Raw genomic sequence first — 21,305 nt, 5'->3', positions numbered from 1 at the left:
TTCAGGCAGTTCTGCTTTGGGCAGGACAGTAAGCACAGCATCTCATAATGATGTGACTCAGGGTAATACCACTGCAACTGGCCTATCCAATATTCTTCCACTTGCACTTCCTTGGAGTGCATTCCACTTCCACTTGCACTTCCTTGGCCCATTTTCCTTCTTTTCTGCACCATCAGACTTGCAGATCCTATTTAACAGGTTACCTATCACAACCCTTAGGGAATTTCAGGTCAGCAGCTGCTGTCCTCTGAGACAAAATCTTCTATCATTCTACATCATGATATCACATTTATTGCATTAAAGAACATACTGGAAATAAGCATTATTACATTATTTACCGAACTAGCCAGATGGGTAACCCCATGATTATTTATCACTCTACCTCTACATCAGGTTTTAGAAGTGGTAGTTTAGATATTTTCTAGATCAATAAAAGTAATAATTAGGATTGCCTCGGAAAAGACTACTGGAAGGCTACTATCCACTAGAGACTTTTGTAATTTCTTATTACTTTTCATCATGATTCAGTTAACCAAGTTAAATGCTTTCAAAATCCATGTAATACAAGCTATGTTAATCAGGATAGCATTAGAGACTGAGACAATATTTCCAGAAGTAAATGGTACATTATAATTTTTACTAGTGAAATTTTGTTCCTTCTAAAATAATGAAGACTGCTAGAGAAATTAGGCTACCATCTTCTCATTCTTTCCTGTTGCATCCTACTTTAGCCCTTGTGTAATTTTACCTGATTTATAAATTTACTAGGTCATCTGCTTGATATTTTGTATGTACGGGCATATGACCTTTTACCAAATCCTCCACACTTATCACCATTTTTCAAGTTTTAAGGCAAAGCTAATAGTGTCACTGACAGTGACTTTCTTGCTTTCTCTGTCACAGATCATCAAATTATAAATTATATGGCCTTGAGAGGGAAAGGATGAGAACTATTATACTAACAAATACAGAGGAAAGATTTTGGTAATGTCCACCAGAGCTTTATACAGAATAATTTATCAGATGTGTAGTACTTGTGTGCATTTGTTTTTCAAAGAAAGTTCCTAGAGCAGTGTGATTTATTACACCAGAATTTCAAAATTTAGGAAAGCATTATTTGATTTTTTCTGCATACCTATACAGACTGGTGGGTTGGGCTGCCAGAAGTACCGATTTTCAACCTGAATGCAGGTTATTCTCTCATCTCCTTGCAGTTCATAGCCAGAGTCACACTGAAAAATGACAGTGTCTCCAGGTTCTCTTCCATCCCCATTTCTAGTTCCATTCATGGGGACACCAGGATCACGGCAGGCAGTAGCTACAGAACCTAGCAGAGAAGGGAAAAAATAAAATAAATTATTTAAAAAGTCAGCTTTTCTATCCATTTTTGCCCCATTACTTTTTTCTAATCAGGAAGCTCTGCAAATCCAAAATTTTCCTCTCAATTCTAAAATTTTGAGAAATCATCCAACAATCTGCTGCTTTTATACTATTATTTTTTGCCACCTGCGTTAATTATTGAAAGTGTCTAATTCTTCATTTAATCTTCTTTTGAAAAAAATTCTGTGGAGCATTGCAATATGTAAAAAGGAAAGTAGGAGATCTCCTAGTACCATGGACACTCAGCACTTCTAATTTATAGGAATTTTTAATATGAATAACGGAAAGAACGGATTAAGAACCTCAGGTTGTCCAACAAGCTATGCTTGTACACATCGTCAGTTCTCCATAACTCTATAGTTCTTAAACGTATGTATAGTGTAACATTTAGTAGTGAATTTGGAAGTGAATTTCATTGATCACTCATATCTATAACCTTGCACATGACATATCTACCATGCTAGGCTTTTGTAATAACATTAAAGAAATCACCTACACAAAAAATACACATGGACTTAGTCTGAGAGAATATATAGCTACACATAATGCATAAGTACAGATTATTACTAAGACTGCACACACAATCACAAGAGAAGTATGAGAGATTTATAGATCTTTTCCCCAGATTTAACATATTATGATGAACATATTATTTATTATGAGCCAAAATATATAAGCTTATGTGAAAAGTGAGCACATCAATGTTTATTTAAGTAAATACTATTTCCTACTTACATTACAGAACTGCAACATGTTATATGTATTACAAATAAATAATGAACGTCAGAGCTGCCTGTGGAACTAGTCCTACTGAGCTCAGCAATCTGTGTAACGTAGACACAAAGTGGCAGTACTAAGATTTAATTCAGATGCCCTCTTTCTGGGGAGCTAATACCAGCAGATAGCAATGTATTAATCTGAAATGTGCGTGTTTTATATATTTACTATGCTTTTGAAGAAGAAATCTTGGTCCAAATAGGTTATTTCCCTAAAAAAACAAGTATCTTGCTTTCCAAAACCTACTTAATAAAAAATAAAAGAATTAGCTCTATAAAGTTATGGGGCTTTTTATGAAGTTGTTTTTCCACATAAGAAGTCCTGAGTACAGGGGAAAAAACACAAAAAAACCCCGTCAAAAAATCAGCTATGACCACAAGTTAGGGAAATTTTTCCTCCTTATTCCTCAAAGATTAAATAAATATTTCTTTAAAATATTAACTACTGCATAATAAATAAAAGATAATGTTTTTTTATATATATATAAGCATGCAAGTTTTTAAAATTTCTGCTTTAAACACAATGATTAGGACTCCTGTTTATATCTTTAAATAAGCTGCTGGTATTTAATTTAGAAAAAATATTACTAAAATATGGAATTACTAAATTTCACTTCACTATACTAGTGGATCTTGCAAATGTTGCATGCAAGAGAATAAGATACTGGAGCTAGATCACACAGGAGTGAAATTTCATCAAATATGAAAAGGTTCATAATGTTAATGCAGGTCAGAAGTAAAAAAGAAATCCTTAAGGTAAACTTACACTGAAGCAAGTAGTAAAAGAAGTCATATATTAATCTGCATTCCTCCCTGCTGAGAACACAGAACACACTGTATCTTTTGGTTAGTGTTGGCCAGTCAGACCAGTCCATATTGGAAAGAAACTTAAGTGTTCTGCCCACTTAAATACTTCCTGCCTTGAATCTTGCCATAAACAAGAATAACACTCCAGTGCCTTATTTAAAACATGCTGAAATCCATTCTAGAAGAATGGGGGCTGATACTTACACAGAATTTGTAATCAGTCTTGAAGTGCTCAAGAGAGAAAGCTATAAAATTGCTTTGTTGCTATAAAATTTGTTATTAGCTGTACATCCTATTGTTCTTACTAGATTATATCATTCTGCAAAAGAATTGTATATGGCTGAAAAAGAAGGTAAACGGCCACCCAGATCTATCTGTAATTCCTGATACAAACTCTTTGGGTTTTTTTAATCACTTAGTAATAATTATGCAAATTAACTTTATAGTACAAGATACATATGCCAAACTGATAACCTACTCCTTATTTGCCATGTATAGTAGCCTTCTTGCATACTTGCATGTTTGCTCAATCTACTTCTTGCTCTTTTTTTCCAGAAATTTTTTTCCAGAGGGATTGCATTATCTCCAACCTTGGAGATATTCAAAGCCCTAAGCAGCCTGATCTGTTTGACTCTTCTGTGACCAGGGAGTTGGACTAGAGGTCTCCAGAGGTCCCTTCCAATCTAAACTATTCTATGACTGTTTTTTAACTTTGCAAATTCATATTAAATACACACAGACTTCATTTAAAAATAAAAAGACTGCTTTAAGACTGATTTTTGCATTATAGCACTAGAAGGCAAAATACATGTTCTCTGCTTCCACAGTGGAAGTAGATAAATAGCTATTAAGTCTGGACTTTAGGCTTTTAAGTACTCAATTTCTAAAAGTCTAATTCTCAATTTTCAGCATTTGTTTGGCAATTTGCAAGGTTCTATTAAGATTATCAATTCTAATTGAAGGATTTATGAAACAGTCTGACAGACAAGGTGAGCTACTATTTTAGAACCAACCATGAATGTCATACAGAAATTCTCAATAGGCTGATAAAAAATAAATGAATGTATTCTCAATGAATAAAATGTAAGAAAGGGAAAGAACCCAGCATGCCATTAAAAGCACTAGGATTCATGAAATGATATATTTATAATTACTTTCTCATAAATAAATAATCATTTTGTTTTGATTTGTCTAAAATCTGTGGGAAATTATGCTTGTATGTTCTCTGTTAAAGTGCTACTTTAAGGAGGCATTTTAAGAAAGAGAGAAAAAACCTCCATAATATTGCTACTACATGATATGTGATTTATTCATTCACATAGTTGTGTGATATTATCTTCAATATCTTCAGCAGCATAATAAAGCAGTGATAATTTCTTGGTGTAAGTACACTGTACAGCTACAAAGCTATTAACTTAGAATAGTTAGTATAATTTGTCCCACAGTCTTTGGGAATGTGGTTGGGTAAAAATAGGTAAAAACCTTGAATAGGTATGCATACTGGACAAGTCAAACATAGATAAGTTTTTGACACATCTCTTGCTCTAAATTTTTAATTTATATTTATATAAAAATCTGCAATATTTTGTTGCTGTTGTTGAGAGCAAGCACTCCAATCAGTTTTGTATGTCTCACCTCCATTTCAAAATATACACCTACCTCTACAGAGCACTTCAATGAATCTAACTAACAGATTTAGATACAAAATTTCAGCTGTCATTTTAATCTGATTGTCATTTTAAAGGGTGGTAGAGGCTTATATATATAAATAGTGGTAGAGGTTTATTAATTTATTTATTTTTCTTACCTGTTCCCATATTTTGTTGTGGAAATAACTGAGCATTATAGAATTCCTAAAATAGACCATTTTCATATTCTTTTTTTTTCCTTTTAATTCATTTTAAACAGAACACACTAGGAGAAGGTATCCAAACATAGTTCCACACTTATAGTGAGATTAAAGTGTAAATAAATTATTCATTTACAGTATTTCTGAAAACCACATATGTTTCTTTGTAAGCATGTGTCTAAATTCAACTTGCTTAATTAGGAGTGAGATTAATTTAACTTAATTTTGGCCATGTGAAAGTTAGGTGTCTTATTAATAGGCTTGTTTCCCAGATTCCCTCTACAGTCAGTATCACAAGGGAGAAACATCTATGTCTGGCTTAGACACTTAACATTCTCATATGATGGAATAGAAGGAAACATCATCCTGATACATCAATCTTTTTCCGTTAAGAGAAAAATCCTGTATGAATAATTTATATTAGACATGTAACCTCTATCTTAAGAATAAATTTGTTATAATAAATTTTATTTTGACTCACTTGACATCATGTATTTGCCTTAAAAAGGAGATGGATTTTTTTTTTTTATGAATCAAATTGTCAGAATAATAATCCTCAAATACAGAAATATCTTTTTTGGGGACCAGGTTAAAAAATAATTATATAAGAAGGAAACTGGAGAAGGAAAATCCCAGTACTGTATATAATTATAGAACCAATGCTTTTATTGAGAGCTAACATATATTAACCACATATTCAAATGGAATTTCTGAATCACAGCTTTCTGTAATGTCTGCTCTACTCCTTAGTTTTTGTTTCACGTGCCTGACTCTAGCCCATCATTACTACTGTTAAAAACTGTGTTTGTTTGTTTGATTTCAGAGAGGATCTCTGTTATAATTGTCTTGATAGGGTGTGTTCTGTAGTGCATTCTCAACTTGCATTTGCCTCTTTATTCTGTTTATTTTTGAATATTTCTTTTCATAATCTACCTTTGGCCTATTTTTTTTGTCTCCTTTTGAAGTATCTATACTGTTTTACTTATGAAGTGTATATTCCAGTACAAGAACTGATTTTTTTTCCAATTATATATTCAGGCACCTCAACCACTACCTTCATCATTGCCCACGAAAATTTGTGGAGTAAGCAAAAAGCTTGGGAATTACAAAGTCCCTTATAACTTTGCGATCATACCTGCAATGCAGTCTTGAGAGCTTTCTGCAAAATAAATGGAGCAGGCTATCACAATTCCCCATAAGTTCATGTATAGGCTCTACAGTTCTTTGTGACATATTAAAAATTATAGATAAAGCAAGAAAATGATACATCAGGTTTTATTCTATCACAACCATTGTAAACTGAGAGTTAAGAAAAGACATATCTTACAGTCACATTGCCTTGAATAACTAGTGAGGTATTATTTGTAAATGTAATCAATTAAATTGCTATAAACTATGTTTTAGATGGGAAAAAGACAAATTCCAAAAAGTGTCTATTACCTAGTACATGCAGCATGACAGGTGCAAGAATGACTGTGTGTAGCATAAACCTGTGTGTGATCGTCTGAGAGGTTTTTTTCCCTAATGAAGACAGAGAAATTCAGAAACCTATTTTATTCTTTCTCTGGGCAGTGCTAGTTTGGAAAAATTACACTGCAATCAGTCAAAAGATTTGTGCTAGATTAAGAATTCAAGAGACAGTTCTTGACCAAGAACTCCAGCTTCAGGATGGGGATGAATGAGACTCAATGCTTAAACTGTTCAACAGGTGAGAGATTAGTGGAGACATTAGATACATAGAGCTTGTATGTCTTTCTGCGTGGTCAGAGTGAGAGAAAGTGTTTCAACATTAGCATTTCACACCTCAGAGCTGAGTGTGTGAAATAAAATTCCAGATTGTGTTTTGTTTTACATCGGGGCATGGTTTTGGAGCACATGAATTGATTCCTTTTGGATCAAACTAAACTGGAAGATACACTTCTGAACTACACTAGAACAATTCTGAACTAAGAATATCTCTGAATATGAACAGTGGTGCCAGCAGTGTTTCAGTACCAGCTGTTTCAATCTGTATATCAACTCCTCTTAGTCTATGTTACTTGCTAATACAGAAGTAGCCAAAGGACCCACAAGTGAGGCTTAATATCTCAGATATCCATACAACATATTCTCTAATGTAACTTTGAATATGAGACCAGATTGTTTCCCAGATTCTCCAGAAAACATGCCAATGCACAGGCACAAGTAATACTTACTCTGGAGAGTTACTTATCTTACCCCATTCCTGTTATGTTACTTGAATACAGAATCTTGTAGGGCAGAATCTTGTTTTGGAATTTCATAGCAGCCAAGACATGTAAAAAATTCCACCACCACCCCCCTCCCAACTTGTTTGGATTTGTCCTAATAGCATGCATATGAACAGATTCATATGTTCTGAGCAGTTAAGATGAGAGGAGGCAGTATCTTAAATCATCACTTGACTGGCTGTACATGACTGTACAAATGCTCCTACAGAGCTGCAGAAGCAATTAAACCAGCATTCAGTCATACCCAGAAAGTTTAAACAAAGATCACGAATGTCCTTGATGTGGGATATAAAAACATTTTGATACATCTTTTTAATAATAAGGCACCGAAATACATTTAAACAATAAATCAGATAATTAAATTTTTGTAAATTGATCATTCCTGCCCCAAAAATAGTAAGTTACTGCCAGGGTCCAAAGGTTTCTGGTAGTTCATAAGCCCAGGCAATTTGATATGTGACTGTAATGTCCTAAGATGACAGCTCCATTTTCATGCACGAAAGATACTTTGAAACATGGCATTAAAAGTGTGACAAGGCAGGAATAGACTCCACTGATGCTGGGATCAATATAACAAATGTCTTGGGATTTCTTGCTGTTAACAGTGATTTCTAAATTTAGTTTTCTAATGCATTCCAAGTCTAATATCAGTAAAGAGTCTGAATCCCAACCCTGAGACAAAATTAATTATTCATTTTGATTAATTTGTGCATGTCTTCTGGAGAGAAAAGAAAGGGGAATTTTGTTTATTTGAGAATTAGGAGAAAAAAACCCAAACCAACAAACTGCTCTTTTTTTCCTTTTTTTTCTTTTTTTTTTTTTCCCCAGAGCACAAAATCAGGGCAGAAGCTCTAAGCCTTCCAAATTTCAAGCTCTTCATAACACACAGCATGTCAAAAACAAAATTCTTAACTTATTTAAACAAACATGTTCTTCTAAACTCCTATCACTTTAAATAAAGGCTTTCTATAATTGTTGGTCTTTCAAACTTGCATCAGCCTGAACCAATCCTGACAGACTGCACCTTCAAAATTCAAGCTGTCCCAGACTCCATGTAATACATTTACCCATATGGACACTGCAGTCTCCCTGCATCTGTAATACTGTTTGAGAATCAGGTCAGCCTAGTATTTGCCATCTCAAATCCCACCTTCTATACAACTTTTCCTGAAAAAGAAAGAATAAAATAGCCACAGTGTTTTTATTCAGTCTTCTACCAACAGAAGCACTGCTGAGATAATTTTTTTTGTCTATTTTTAACTTCTGTTTCTGCTGTAGATCTAACAGAGATTTAGGAGCAGAGCCATTATAATTCTTAAGTAAATTCTAACCATAGACTCAGTCTGTTGATTTTGCATGACTTCATAGATTCTATCTAAGTTTGTCAGTTATTGTTTGAAGATTAAAATGGGAAAATATTAAGAATAAAGCACAGAATCAGAATTTCATCTGGGACAACACACCCCTTCAACAAAAAGACTTTAACATTTTGCACAGTCAGGGTTTTCTAGGTTCTCTAGGCAAGTTCTCTGTTTACCTAACTCTTAGCTACATCATCTTAAGCATTTAACTTTGAGTTTCATTCCTCTCAGATTCTGCAACAGTAAATATGTTAGGAGGTGTAAGATAGGTCAGTTTTATTTTGCATGGGAGAAAACAAACAAACAAACAAAAAGCCCAGAACAAAAAACCCAAACAAACAAAAAACCCCAAAACACAGAAATTAGTAAACGGGGGTAGACCACATTTCAAACCTCTCCTGTCTAATTTGAAGCAGAAGATAGAATACATATTGATGTGGCTTCTCACATAGAACTTCCTGACTAGTTCAAGAGCCAATAGCTCAAAGAATGCAATACATAGGCCTAGCTTCAGTTTCTGTTTCAAATAATCCTTAAGTATTCTAAATGAAATAAAAGCTTGGGAAGAAAATAGCTAAATCATCAGTTTAAGTTTCAGTTGTAGATCTTCCAAGAAGACCAGACCACAGACAAAATTCTTGAATTAATTTCTGGAAGAAGAGAAGGTTCATGTTGAATGTCTAGAGCTGGGACAGCAAATTGGTTTGCTTCTCGTGTTGCTGTATGGACTGTGAGAGATGATGGAGCAGTACATGCTGTGGATTGTCAACAGTAGCTTCTAGCTCACACACTCCAAACCTCAGAGCAGCAGCAGCAACCACCTTGACAATCCAAGGCTCTGGCATAGCCAACAGGTCATTTTGGTGTCCAAAGCCATAGGAATGGTACTGAACTTGCAGGTAGCAGGGCCCGTCTCCACCATATCTCTATAACTCTCAGTGAACCTTTCTGAGCTTTATTTCCCTCTTACACTAAGCACTGACCAAATGCATCCTAACACCAAGCCTGGTACCACACATCAGAACAGGAAACAGATGACTGAAGAAGGGTTATACATTGGAACAGGAAGGATAACACTCGTCCCCAGTAGCCCCATGGGGATTTCCTTGGCTGCCTCTGAACTCACAGGGACTGCAACTTGGGCAGAGCACAAAAAGGGGTGTGTAACACAAAGTTTGAAGGTCCTGACACCCTAACTGTCCTGTGTACTTGTGTACTTGTCTTTGCAAACATGTAATTGTCAAACATAAGTTGTGTGCATGCTATTGTCAAAAGAAGGATTCAGTCAAGTAGATTGTTCTGTCCCAAAAACCAAGTTCACTGAGTTACAGATTTCTTGTGAATTTGTGCACCTGTGTAGTCCCTCAGTGGGCATTTCACTGGCTGTCCCCAGGCTCACAGAAACAGGCAAGCCACAACTTGTAAAGTTGCATGAAAAGATGCACCTAACCCCATGCAAATTAGGAAACTAGTAGTGTCCCCAGAGGATTGGGATGGTGATATTTGGGGTGATCCTGATGACCATAAAGAAGGAAACGTTAACCCCCTGCCCCTTTCGGACTCCTCTGAATATAAGACTAGGCCCATCATTAAAGCAGAATACTCTGAAGGACCTTGGGGAAGTGGTCAGCAATATACTATGCAAAGCACTCAATGGGATGCATTACAATTGGCAAAATTACAAGAGAAATACAGCAGAAAGCCAGGTGATACTGAAACTGAATAATTGTGTCTGCCTCAGCGGTGGTGACCAAATAATGTTGAATGGAGATTAAGCAAATGTTTATTGGGGTCCAGGAGTTTTCTTAAACCTAGGACCCAACTCAATAGATGAAGCCCATTCTATCACCAGTAGCGTAGCCTACTGGGCTGGGGGAATAGATGCCTTGGATCGAGGTGAACCTTCTATGATTCCCATCCGTTCCCTAAGTGAACTCTCCACTGCTGTCACCAAAGCCACCTGCATACAAGCTATGCACAAATGTGGAGAGTCCGGTGATACCCCAATATCTGCTACTGTACATTATACCATGTTAAAGCCACTAATTAGAGGAGCCCCGGCAATTCTAAAACCCTATTTAATTGCAAAACAGGATGAGATTAAAAGAGACACAGAGCAAAATGAGGAATTTGGCAGCGATGATCCCCACAGACAGCTCCCTACATGGGCAGAATTAATGCACGGAATTGTAAACCATGGCCATGAAATGGGGTGGGATGATCTGAGAAACTGGGATGAACTGAGAAATCGGACCCAAGACCCCAAGCACGAGATCCTCGAGTGCGACCAGTAAAACAAAAACCCCCACAGGGAACAGAAACTAGAACAAGGGAAAATACGCCTAAAAACCCTCAAGCAGAATCTCAGGAGTGGAGAAATGAACTGTGGAGGAAAGCACTGGCACTACACATCCCCAGAACTGTGATTCAGAGGCAGCCTACTGGCATTATCTTAAGTCTAATTCAAGTGTTCCAGAAACAGGATGGTGGCGAAAGGAGAGTGTCTCCAAATACTCTGGTGCCATTGCCCACTCCAAGATAGAGTGATAACCCTTTCCTCCCCCTTAGGGATGAATTGCAACTCATGAGGCCAAAAAAAAGGTAATGCCAGGACAGCAACTGGGCCTGCCTGTCCGGCAAGTGGAATCCTATCAATGGATAAATAATAATGGCCCATATATTTTGATTTCAGTTGGTCCCTGATGACAATTGGTAAAATTCCTAACAGATACGGGAGCACAAATTTCAATATTAACACAACAGGATGCTGAGATGCTAGGCGTATGACCTGGACAGCAAAGAGTTAAAATTGCTGGAGTGAACAGATCAAATGCTATTTGCCAAACCATGAAAGCTAATTTATGGCTCCCGGGTGAGAAATGCATGACAACACACACTTTGCAATCAAAGATCAAAATGAAAATATTTTGGGTTTTGATGTTTTGAACGTCCGAACCTGGTGCCTGCCAGATGGCAGCATGTGGTCCTTTGGTTCAAATATCAACCCTAATGCTGATAAAAATGGGGAAGCTACAGTGCGTGTACTACGTGCAGCCCCCACACACCCTGATTCAAAGGTTATTAATGTACCGCAATACCTGACTTCTGCTGTGGCACAAAACGTAATTTCTGGAGTAATAGCAGACTTGGAAAAATGCACGTTATTTCCAAAACCCACTGGTGAATCCCATTCACCAGTCTGGCCAGTCTGAAAGCCTAATGGGAGAATGGCGTCTGAATTGATTATTGGCGCTACTGGCTGCAGTACCTAATATTGCAACTTTAACAGCCACGCTACAAGCAGCTGCACACGCGTGGGTAGCAGTGCTAGATGTGAAAGATACATTCTTTATGGTCTCCTTGCAGGAGGAGGATAAAGAGAAATTGCTTTTACTTGGGAAGGCATACAGTACACTTTTAACAGACTCCCACAGGGATATAAACATTCACCTACAATTGCTCATGCTGCGCTTGCTGAACTCTTACAAACAGTCTCACTCCCTCAAGATGTGAAACTATACCAATATATAGATGATACCCTAATCAGAGGGACCTCCCCGAGAAGGTGGGGGAAGTGGCAGCAGCAGTGTGGCAACACTACATAAAGCAGAAGTTGAAATCCCACCCGAAAAATGTCAGAGACTGAGTAAAGAAGTAAAATTTTTAGGTACTTAGTGGATTGCAGGTAGTGCAGCAATCCCACTGGACACCCTAAGTAAAATAGAACAATTACAGATGCCCCAATCTAGGAAAGAATTACAACAACTTATGGGTACTTTAGGATACTGGAGGAAAAATGTGTCTGGATTGTCTATCATTGCTCACCCACTATACTCACTTTTACAAAAGTGAAAACCATGGAAATGGAACCCAGAACATGAAGAGGCAGTCAAAATTCTAATACAGGAATTAAAGACATATCAGTCACAGGGGCCAGGACACCCCTGCAACCCTATTATAGCAGAATGGGATTTTGCAGAACATGGTACTTATTGCAATCTATTCCAAACTGGGCCAAGTGGACCAAAAAGACCTTTAATGTTTAGCTTGACTGCATTTAAAGAGACAGAATAGAGATATTCTGAACGGGGAAAAGGACTTTTGTCCTTAGTCTGAGCAGTTAAACAAGTTGAGAAAATACACCAGGGGCAACTTGTTCAGACTAAAGGGCCATTTAATTTGCTAGAAACAGTCCTAAAAGGAACTTCTACCCCAGAAGGAATTGCACAGAAACCCACCACCAGAAAATGGTATGCCTACCTGATGGGAGTAGCAGATGAAATGCAATTGACTGAAGGACATACAAAAATTACAAATGCCTATAAACCCACTAGCACTAAAACAGCTGCTTGTTTACCAATTCTAAAGGCACCTCCCCTCATTGAGAAAACACTGACTGAAGGCATTTGGTTTACCAATGCCTCAGCAAAGAGGGTAAATGACAGATGGTGGTACAAAGCCGCCGCATTAGAAATTACCACCAGCAAAGAAATAATAGAAGAAGGTGAAGGTAGTGCACAAGTAGGAGAATCAAGGGCAGTTGTTCTAGCAGCACAAAACAGAGCAAAAGTTATGTATGTCGACTCCTATGCCATGTGGGCAGGGGCCACTTAATGGCTTTGTCAATGGGAAGCCCTAAATTGGGAAGTAAATAGATCCCCAGTTTGGAGAACTGAAGACTGGCAATTACTATTAGATATCGCTAGACAAGCACTATTTAAATTAGGATGGGTAAAAGCCCATGTAAACAATGACCAACCAGCCACAAAATGGAAACAACAATTAGATGAATTAGCCAGAATTAGGGGAATAAAAACAGGAGATACACCAGATCCCAAATGGTACCAGCTGGGGGAATGGTTACATCAAAAATTAGGCCACACAGGCTGAGAAGCACTTTATTTTGCAGCCCAAAGCTGAGGTTGGCCTCTAAACAGGAAAACGTGAAACCATCCTTACCGAATGCCCCCAGTGTAAACTGAAATTGCAAACAGATCACCCTGCTAAAACACCACCCCTACACATTAATGAGGGAAAAACCCTCTGGTCAACATGGCAAATTGATTACACTGGACCCTTTAAACCCTCCTCAGGATATTGGTACATCCTCACAGGAGTAGAGGTCATCTCAGGCCTAATCATGGCAACTAAATGTTGGAAGGCTAATGGTCAGAGCACCATTAGGGGATTATCCTCTTGGTTTTCAGGCCTACCAACCCCCCAATGTCATCCAAAGTGACAACGGCTCACATTTTTCTAACAAGGAACTGCAAGAATGGGCAAAACAGGAAGAAATTCAGTGGGTATTCCATACCCCCTACTATCCTCAATCAAATGGGATGGTAGAAAGAGCTAATGGCTTATTGAAAAGGAGCTTTAAGCCACATGAGCCCCAGTGGGATACTTGACTTTCAAAGTACTTCATCAGTTGAATAATAGGTATGGGCCCACTAGGAGCCGAGCATTCTTTACAAAAGCTGGACCTGATGCTCCACCTCCTGATGAAAGACAATATCCGATAGCATTACAGCCAGGACAACCTGTCATGGTAAATTTACCACAAATTGGAACTGTACCTATGACTCTAACTAAACCTCTTGGCCCACTTGCCTGGGAAGCTACTGACAGCGGTGGTGCAAAACACAGAATTAATGCATGATAGATTTTTCCTTCTTTCTATTGGGGTAACCTGTCTGGATAACCGCACTGAGACCAGTTTGTTTTACGCTTTTATCTTGCAGTCTCCTCCAAGATGAAAATAAGATACGTTGTCCTACTGTTGTTAAAAATTTCGATAATACTTGGTTCCACATGAACGCCCACCTGCCTCAACTTAATTGTCAATCAAGAAATCAGCTGCAATTGTGTCAATACAGACAAGCCACCCATCTTGTTACTAACAGGCAGCAATATAAATGTGATTTGCAAAACATGACCACCTGTTAATGAGGGATATATATATGTTATGATTATTCATAATAACCGTTACACACCATATAGAAAATGCTGTAACGTAAGTCATTGCTCAATACATGACATAGTGGAGGAACATTATTATGTTAAAATATCATGCAGATGGAACACTCTGAATGGACGCACTCTGAAGGGACGTTCCCTAGTTTTACTAAGGAGTCTTACTGAGAAAGCCCTAGAGAGGCCATGATCTCAGGCTTGTGTTAAGTATATTGGGACTATGGGAACACTCCCTAGTAAGGGAGATGTAAATCTTTCCACCATGGTCATACACAGAACTGAAGTATACTTAGAAAATGAATGGAGCTGGGGTAAAAATGAAAGTGATGTTAATAAAATTCCCTGACTTTGGGGAATGGTAGGGACAGAGATTAAAATAGGATGCCAGATGATCAATGGGTCTACCCATAAAAAGGCAACTGAGATTTCTGTGTACAATATTACATCAAACCCGATAACAAAAGATACAAAATTTTGAGCCTCTGAGAGACAGATGAGGGGAAGGCTGTGGATGTTGTCTATCTAGACTTCAGTAAAGCCTTTGACACGGTTTCCCACAGCATTCTCCTGGAGAAACTGGCTGCTCATGGCTTGGACGGGTATACACTTCACTGGGTAAAAAACTGGCTGGATGGCCGGGCCCAAAGAGTGGTGGTGAATGGAGTTTACTCCAGTTGGCGGCCAGTCACAAGTGGTGTCTCCCAGGGCTCTGTGTTGGGGCCAGTCCTGTTTAATATCTTTATCAATGATCTGGACAAAGGGATCGAGTGCACCCTCAGTAAGTTTGCAGACGACACCAAGCTGGGCGGGAGTGTTGATCTGCTTGAAGGTAGGAAGGCTCTACAGAGGGACCTGGACAGGCTGGATCGATGGGCCGAGGTCAATTGTATGCGGTTCAACAAGGCTAAGTGCAAGGTCCTGCACTTGGGTCACAACAACCCCATGCGATGCTACAGGCTTGGGGAAGAGTGTCTGGAAATCTGCCTGGCAGAAAAGGACCTGGGGGTGTTGGTCAACAGCTGCCTGAATACAAGCCAGCAGTGTGCCCAGGTGGCCAAGAAAGCCAATGGCATCCTGGCTTGTATCAAAAATAGCGTGGCCAGCAGGACTAGGGAAGTGATCATGCCCCTGTACTCGGCACTGGTGAGGCCACACCTCAAATACTGTGTTCACTTTTGGGCCCCCCACTACAAGAGAGACATTGAGGTGCTCGAACGTGTCCAGAGAAGGTCAACGAAGCTGGTGAAGGGTCTAGAGCACAAGTCTTCTGAGGAGTGGCTGAGGGAACTGGGGTTGTTTAGCCTGGAGGAAAGGAGGCTGAGGGGAGACCTTATTGCTCTCTACAACTACCTGATAGGAGGTTGTAGAGAGGTGGAGGTCGGTCTCTTCCCCCAGGTAACAAGTGATAGGATGAGAGGAATGGCCTCAAGTTGTGGCAGGGGAGGTTTAGAGTGGATATTAGGAAATTTTACTTCACTGAAAGGGTTATCAAGCATTGGAACAGGCTGCCCAGGGAAGTGGTTGAGTCACTATCCCTGGAAGTATTTAAAAGACATTTGGATGTGGTGCTTAGGGACATGGTATAGTGGTGGTCTTGGTAGTGTTAGGTTTACGGTTGAACTCGATGATCTTAAAGGTCTTCTCCAACCTATACGATTCTGTGATTCTGTGATTCTGTGATTCTGTGATTCTGAGACTGGATTGTTGGTAAAATTTTACCTTATCTGTTTCCATAATCTGCATCTGGGCTCGCAGGAACATAGGACTACCATTTAAATTCAAAATAGACATTACTGAGCCTAACACAACAACATCCATCACTCCTCACTTAACATCCACCCTGACTGTAAAGGATGAGAAAATTTTATCCCCACAAATTTCTAAAATTGGACCGTATGCCATCAAACATACAGGCCATCAACAACTGTTATTTAATTCATCATGGTCCCTCAAATGAGTGGAACTATCAATGCAGATCAATACCTCTGCAATTAAACCTACTTGCTCACCATACCTAAATACATCCTGTGCAGGATGGTTAGCATGGTTGCATGGACAAACCCTCACCTCTCCAAAATGATCAAGAATAGCTGTGATTTGTATTTTAGGAACAGGATTAGGAGTATTAAACAGCATGGACACTGAAGTTTTAGCAAACAAAATAAGCTCAGCAACAAGCAATTTACACAAATTAGAACACCCATTGCAATCTTTTCTATTGCCATTGGGAACTAACCAATGGCTTTTATCTGATATGTTACCTCAATGGGAAAGAATTAATGAAAAGGACCACCAACTAATTGTGAACGCACTAGGTGCAACCCAAATTAATGTCTCTCTCGCTCTTAGTTGTATTCAAGCTCAATTCTGGGCACAATCTACTGTGGCAGCAATTGTGAGGGAAGGTGAAGATGGCACCTTACCCACTGAAATTCGAAAAGTAATCTGGGATAATGCAACTGACTTTGAAAGGGAATTCCAGTCCTGGTGGCGTCTAGTCAATTTCAGTTATGACCCTATCAACAGTAAAGCCACAGCTTTTGTTCTGACAATACACAATGCTTCGGTGTACACCATATACCCAATCATTGCGCTGGGATTGAATTACAATGGAACTGTCCTCTATCTGTTAGAACATAGAGTATGGGCCCAACAAAATGGGAACAAATGGCAAACTGTTGATGTTGATTCATGTGTTGTACAAGAACAACAGGGATTTATTTGTGAAAGTAATACTATTAAGACCCAAGACATTTGTCTTGACACTGAGCAAAATGTTTTGTCATTTTGAAATACATCCTGATGAAACCCTTAAAACTGTACTTATATATGTTGGAAACAGATGTCTTTGTATGAGAACCCTTTGTGATTCTATATTTATAAACAACACCACTACAGAGATATATAATCACTCAAATATCTGTATTTGTAATTTTACCAAAATTATGGCATGTGACTTTAACTATTCAGCTCCTGTCACAACCCACCAATTGCTACAATCTAACTCTATATTGTATCAAGATTTATTGCCTACCCCCATTGGAATGAATCTTACATTGTTAAGAAAGCTATTTCAGCATGGTGATCTCTACCAGTTGTTGAAAGAAGTTCAAGAAAGTGGAAAAAGAACCCTGGTTACAGTTCATCGTGATGCAAAAGAAATATACCATGTTCTGGAAAGAGTAAAAAAGGATGGAGAACATCATTGGTGAGATACCATATTTGGATGGTCACTGACAGCAACAGGAACTTTGAATCGAATGCTTCATCCAGTTGTGATTTTATTAGCTCTAACATTATTATGCTTATTACTTATAATCCTTCTGCATGTAAAGATTTGCTACATAACAAAGCAAATATTCCTGTTCATCATGTGAAATCACCTAATAATGTACAAAATGAAATTAATAGCGATATTTTATACTAAAAATGTTTGTTTACCATGGATCTGCAAGTGTGCCAACATGGTATATAACTAACATTAATTATGACACTTAAACTAGACATCAAATAATTGGACTCGTACCACTGATCTGCAACACGCCACATATTTATGACATAGAGGCAAGAGGTAACCGTACTACCACTCTGTGAGCTGATGAAGTGGATTGACTGTAGTCATGGGGTGGAGTGTGACAGATGTGCTTGACCCCTTAACCAAACTAGCAGTAGTTTGGTACAGGCTCCAAAGGAGGTAAAGGCCTGAGGTGTAGCCGGGCCAAGAACTCCTCTAGTTTTGACCTGTTCTCCGAAAACCCACAAAGAAACAGAGTGACACAGTAAACATCAATACATATGAGTCTGGAACACTGATCATGTGATTAACGCATAAATGGTGGCTTTTCCAAGATTAATTTATCAAGGAACAAAGAAAGTTGTGGGTACAAGGAGTCTCATGCCTATCTTTCCATCGCCTGTGATTTGACTATGAGCCAATCACTTTATCCCATTAATATGACAGCCTAAGTGAGCCTTCTTTGAGCTCTCCCTGCTAGGCAGCGTGGCTGCATGGCCGTGATCTCCCCTTGAGCTGGGACACCTCTCAAGGTTGCTCCTCAAGGCAGAGAGACCTTTTACCAACAGCAGATCTTTGGTAAGCGACCGATATCACGCATAACCTTGTAGTATGGTAACTTTGATTTTGTCTTGGTAACTTTGATTGCATGCTGAATTGATAAATTATGTCTAAGGGATTTATGTCTAAATCCCTTAGACATAAACCATTGTCCAAGTCTGAGACTAAGATTGGACCTAGCTGTACCTAAGCTCCATCAGGAGTTTAGAAAGCAAGGGGGTCTACTCTGAACCTCATGACTCAACGGGAGGGTCCTCCATACCCTTTGGTATCCCCGGTCTCTCTGTGAATCATTCTAACTCGGGTGTAACCCAATTTTCCTTTGTATGTTTCTTCCATGCAGTAATTAATAGAGTGAACCTTGCCATCAAACTTTTGTTAAGTCACACTTTTACAACATTGTATTAAAACCACTTTTGCTAATACTTTTGATGGTGATTTTTTTTAAGCGATCTAAATCACTCATCTGCAACAACGCTGGAGACTGCTGCAAGGTCCTTTACAAGGTAATGGCTTTTGTTGTTGTTGTTGTTGTTGTTTTTCTTTCCCTGTTTCCCAGTGTATAACAAATAATATTCCCATTTTGGTAATATTATCCTGATAATAAATAACCAGTAAGGTCTTTGTGTGGTATTGTTCTCTTAAACTTCCGTTGCATTATATGTGGGCACATGCACAGGTTCATGCACCCACACCCACACATAAATTGAGTACAAAGTTTTCTCAGAGATCCCACCCTGCAAAAAAGCATTAGAGGTGAACCTGACTAGCAATCTTTTGAAGGCAACTATTACCAAAAATAGAAAGTAAAGCCATGCCTGGTAACCCCCATGACATACTATGCTGTAAGTATACATATGACAAGTGGGAAATGGGAGGGATTTTGGGGAAAAGCACCTACCCTCTGAAAACAACTACTAAATCAGGCAATATAATCCAGGGATATGACTGGCTTGCAGTCCATCCAGGAGCCAAGCTCTCTATGGCATAGGGCATAGGGTCTGTACAGGAGCCAAGCTCCCCACAGCGTAGGTCCAAGGGGTCCATCCACAGGGCTGGAGACCAGCACTCCTACAGCATTGCTCAGGAGCCTTGTGCTTGAGCTGAAATGGGGCTCCTAGGCAGGGGGTAAGAGGGTTACCAGTTGAGGATGCTCAGGGCCAGTAGGACCTGTTTAGTGCACTCAGGACCCTGACATAGGGAAAGATTATTTTCTTTAGGAAACTTTGAAAGAAAACACAAACAAATTAAGTTTTTAAAAGGTGGAAAAATCTGAGTTTTAAAAAATGTTTTACTGAATTTGCTGCTCATAGAAAGACTTAAATAATTACTTAAATTTCTGTGCATAGAGTTGGCTTCAAGGATCTTATTCTTAGCTATCGAAACACACTTTATTTTAATAATTTTATTTGACATGTAGGAGAGTTATTAGTCATTTTGGGGAAAGCAAAACAAAACAAGACAAAAAAGTAAATTTGGCCAGGGCCTTGCAAAAAAAAGAAAAAGAAACATCTGTCTGGTTTGTGTTTACATCTTTCTCCTGCCACATATTCATGTTTTTTTAGTTAAACCCTTATATATATTTGGTGTATATTGGAGCTCATTAGAAATTCACTCCATACATAGTTTAATCAGTGTAGATTCACCTGTTAGATTTTCAAAGAAGGCTCAGCAATAGAGGTAGTTCTGAAAGACATCACAAATTCGTGGTTACCATAGATGCCAAGTCCCATGTTAATAAATATTCATCACTTTGGTTTTGTTTTGTTCTGCATATGATTCTTTATGAAACCTGGAGATTTATACTTCTGTGTTTCCAACAGCAATGGTTGGTATGACCAGTAATGATAAGTTTTAGAATGCTTTCCTGGTAACTCAAGTTGGAAGACACAGACTACTTGGCCAACCGCATACTTAAATGTTATTTTATGGCTAGTGTATTCAGAATTTGTATCCAGATTATTTTATGCATTCTACTGATTATCAATCAAAAGTATTTAGTAGCAATTGTTAACTGAACTTGTTTTAAAAGTGTTGTATATCGTAACCTGGTATAGTCTCACATCTTTTTTGTGGGGCGAACAGTGGAGATCAAGGTCTTTCCTAAGGGACTTTATCTGATTTTACTGTCAGATATATTTTAGTTCTTAGGGAGATAACAGACACAGGTTTAATGAGATAAACTAATTTTCTTTCTTTCTTATTGTTTTTGTTGTTGTCAATTTACTTTAGTTGTTAAAATGCATTTTGTTAAAACTAACTGAAGTATTACACTGCTCTTATCATGTCTTATTGGACAACCTTATGAGCTATTTTTTCCCAGTTCATAAGTAGATCTCTTTGTCCATAAATATGAACTCTTCAGTTCTGAACATATACTATCCCTTAAGCATTTGATCATAGCTTTGGCACTGGGTATGAAACCCAGCCCCAAATAAATTAATTGACATATGGTTTCAGATAATTGCTGGAACTCAGTAGAAAATGGATACTGTGACAATATGTAATCATGCTGGCAGTGCATTCCAGCTGGGGAGAAGTGTTTTGAAAATCTTAATTTCATTTAGATTGCATGTTTGGGGTTTGCGGTTTTTTTGAACTATAGGGGTTTTTAAGCTTTTTATACCAGATCTATCCCTATTTCAGATGGCATATTTTTTGATGTGTGTATATGAATACAGGGAGATAGAAACAGCTTCTCAGAAAGAAGCAATCACCAGGATCTTGGACCACACACAAAGGCTACTCATGCATTCAAAAATCTTACCAATGATCACCTGTTTTTTAATACCATTTCTACTGAAAAGATCATTAACATGATCTGCGTGAAAATAC

The 21,305-nt window shown here is 38.3% G+C and overlaps 1 protein-coding gene and 1 pseudogene across 3 annotated transcripts in view; one reads left to right on the top strand and one right to left on the bottom strand.

Moving 5' to 3' along the window:
• Positions 1-21,305, bottom strand: part of CSMD3 (CUB and Sushi multiple domains 3) — a 782,968-nt gene that overhangs the window by 251,065 nt on the left and 510,598 nt on the right. For all 3 annotated transcript variants that reach the window (XM_072852006.1, XM_072852007.1, XM_072852008.1), the window contains one exon: positions 1,136-1,327. In XM_072852006.1, the coding sequence (XP_072708107.1) occupies positions 1,136-1,327 (192 nt within the window). The remainder of the gene's footprint in view (positions 1-1,135; positions 1,328-21,305) is intronic.
• On the top strand, positions 9,876-17,772 carry LOC140647761 (uncharacterized; annotated as a pseudogene).

The sequence above is a fragment of the Ciconia boyciana genome, chromosome 2 (genome assembly GCF_034638445.1).
Source record: "Ciconia boyciana chromosome 2, ASM3463844v1, whole genome shotgun sequence".
In the NCBI taxonomy this organism is placed as follows: domain Eukaryota; kingdom Metazoa; phylum Chordata; class Aves; order Ciconiiformes; family Ciconiidae; genus Ciconia; species Ciconia boyciana.
Note: the sequence above shows the minus strand (reverse complement) of the source record. Positions and strands in the feature narration are given on the sequence as shown.